The sequence below is a fragment of the Daktulosphaira vitifoliae genome, unplaced genomic scaffold (assembly GCF_025091365.1).
Source record: "Daktulosphaira vitifoliae isolate Bord-2020 unplaced genomic scaffold, ASM2509136v1 Scaffold_1, whole genome shotgun sequence".
In the NCBI taxonomy this organism is placed as follows: domain Eukaryota; kingdom Metazoa; phylum Arthropoda; class Insecta; order Hemiptera; family Phylloxeridae; genus Daktulosphaira; species Daktulosphaira vitifoliae.
The window spans coordinates 81,242,274-81,244,625 of NW_026099572.1; the positions used below are offsets into that span (position 1 = coordinate 81,242,274).

Here is a 2,352-nt window from a genome sequence, read left to right on the forward strand (position 1 = left end):
TTGGAATATTATAGAATGGTAGTAGCACACAAAAATAGAGTTAAAAAATTATTAAATTACAAAGTAAAATTATTTACTATTGTAGTTGAATACTTTTATCATATCAATCTAATTCGACAATAAATATTTTAAGAATATTAGGAATGAATGATTTTAATTGTTTATATGGAAAAAGCTAGTTAAGCTTCTTTTTATTTGAATGAGGAATTTTTTTTTGAATTTTTGAGGGTAATATCTTTAACTAAATACATATTGTAATCATTTGGTGTATTGTTGAAAAAATTGGCCAAGTGAGGGTTGGGAAAATAAATAGTAGCCACAAAAAAAAAAGATATACTAAAATAATATTAAAATAATACTAAAAAAATATTAATATGAATAAAAAATTTCTTATCACGAGGGGAGACTACAGTGATGGAAACTTTTTATATTTATTGAAGTTATTGAATCTAAACGAGGTAAAAATAAAATGATTTCAAAATTTTTTTCTAACTAAAAAAAAAAATGCAAAATATTAAAAGTCACAGGCGAATTCAAAACTCGTACCTGAAGTGTGAAAGACACAAGTGTTACTAATTTGGCAACTCTTCGTCGCTTTTGACGCATAATAAAATTAGAAATTTAAGCTAATTTAAATTTAAAAATTACTTTTTCGACTTTTAAAAAGTAAAACAATTTTTTATAAGTTTAATTTCATATCTTATGAACTTTTTTCTATGTCAATTAGATTATATAATATTCATGAATGTCAGTGTATTCCTTCTAGAACAAGGGAAATTTTAAAAATGTTTAGGGGTAATATCTTTAACTTGTTACGATTTGTGATCCTTTGACGTATTGTTGAAAGAAATCGGTCCAGTGAGAGATAAGAAAAAGTGGCAACAGACATAAAAAAAAACAAAAATAAATGAGTTTCGTTTTGAAGCTAAAAAAAAAATACACATCATGATAAAATTAATACCTTCTCATCTTCTATTATTTTATTACACTTTGAATTATTTTATCGTAGACAACTGTGTTGATTTATACATTAATATTACCATAATTTCTTATATTTCTTTGACATTATTTAAAATTAAGTCCACCGATCTTATTAAGAATTTTTTAAGAAACTTTTAATAATAATAAATACATAACACAATATTTTATTAATTTATAAAAATTTATGATTAACAATAATAAATTTCAGTAATTACCTCCTTTAACAATGTAAAATTAATCAAATTACAAACGCATAAAAGTATGATGGTTTCTGAAAATATTTTAACCATTTCGAACTATTTTAAAGTGAACTTAAAAATTTTGATGATATTTTATAAATTTAATGGTCTTTTTTATAATTTTGTGTATATGTGTTTTACATGATTTATTTTAAGATTAATAGAAAATAAATTATATTTAAATAAATATTTAGAGTAGACATTTGTACAATCTAATCATCATAAAAATTTAACTAAGCTGAATAACTTTGATAATCTATTGTTTATATTGTTATATTTACAACTTATTCTTTGTTTTTTATGAAAGACGCAATTTATCAAAGTTTACATTGAGCTTAGGACCCCAAATTCTGTAACAGTCTGTCTACTATTAGATCCACTACATATTTTGCATAAATTGTATTTATGTTTATTATATATACCTGCAATGTATTTTATATTTAATCAACTTAATGTGTTTAAGTTAATTAATTTTTATCATCTAAAAACAAGTCAATGATATATATAAACACCACAAAAAAAAACACATAGTAAAATAATATTAACATGATAGAAATTTCTTTAACACGAGAAAAAATACAAAATATTAATTACTTCAGGTGAATTCGAACTTCATGAAAGAACCTTGTGAAAGACACAAGTGTTACTGATTCGGCAACTATTCGTCGCTTTCGTCGCATGATAAAATTAGCAATATAAGCTAATTCAAATTTAAAAGTTAATTTTTCGACTTTAAAAAAGCAAAAAATTTAAATAAGTTAAATTTTTTATGTCTCATGAACTTTATTCTGTGTCAATTTAATTATATAAAATTCATGAAAGTCCCCTAGTAAGATATTTTAAAATAAAATAAAATACAATACCCAGAATTTTAATACAAAAATAGCATTTTTTTATAATACGGTAGCCATTTTCACTAAGAAGAAAATCTATATTTCGAATTTCTTTTTTTTTTTTGTAGAAATGTTTATAATATAATCTTTAAATTAAGATTAAACAGAAGTGTTAATATTTCTGGAAAATTTTCAAAAATTAAATTGAAAAATCTTAACTTGTTTGCAAAAATTACTTTTTTAAATTTCCCCTTTGAGCAAGTTAAGGTTCAAATTTTCAAAAAATTTATATCAAATGA

At 22.0% G+C, this 2,352-nt stretch overlaps 1 protein-coding gene across 6 annotated transcripts in view; it reads right to left on the reverse strand.

Annotated features, from left to right (window-relative positions):
* Positions 1-1,304, reverse strand: part of LOC126895028 (uncharacterized) — a 14,064-nt gene extending 12,760 nt beyond the window's left edge. For 4 of the 6 annotated variants that reach the window (XM_050666474.1, XM_050666476.1, XM_050666475.1 and 1 more), the window contains exon 1: positions 1,197-1,304. In XM_050666474.1, the coding sequence (XP_050522431.1) occupies positions 1,197-1,271 (75 nt within the window). In that variant the 5' untranslated portion in view covers positions 1,272-1,304. Of the gene's footprint in view, positions 1-546; positions 872-961; positions 1,079-1,196 lie in introns of those variants that run through there. The other 2 variants (XM_050666477.1, XM_050666478.1) reach the window with 2 other exon arrangements.
* Between the last annotated feature and the right edge of the window lie 1,048 nt (positions 1,305-2,352).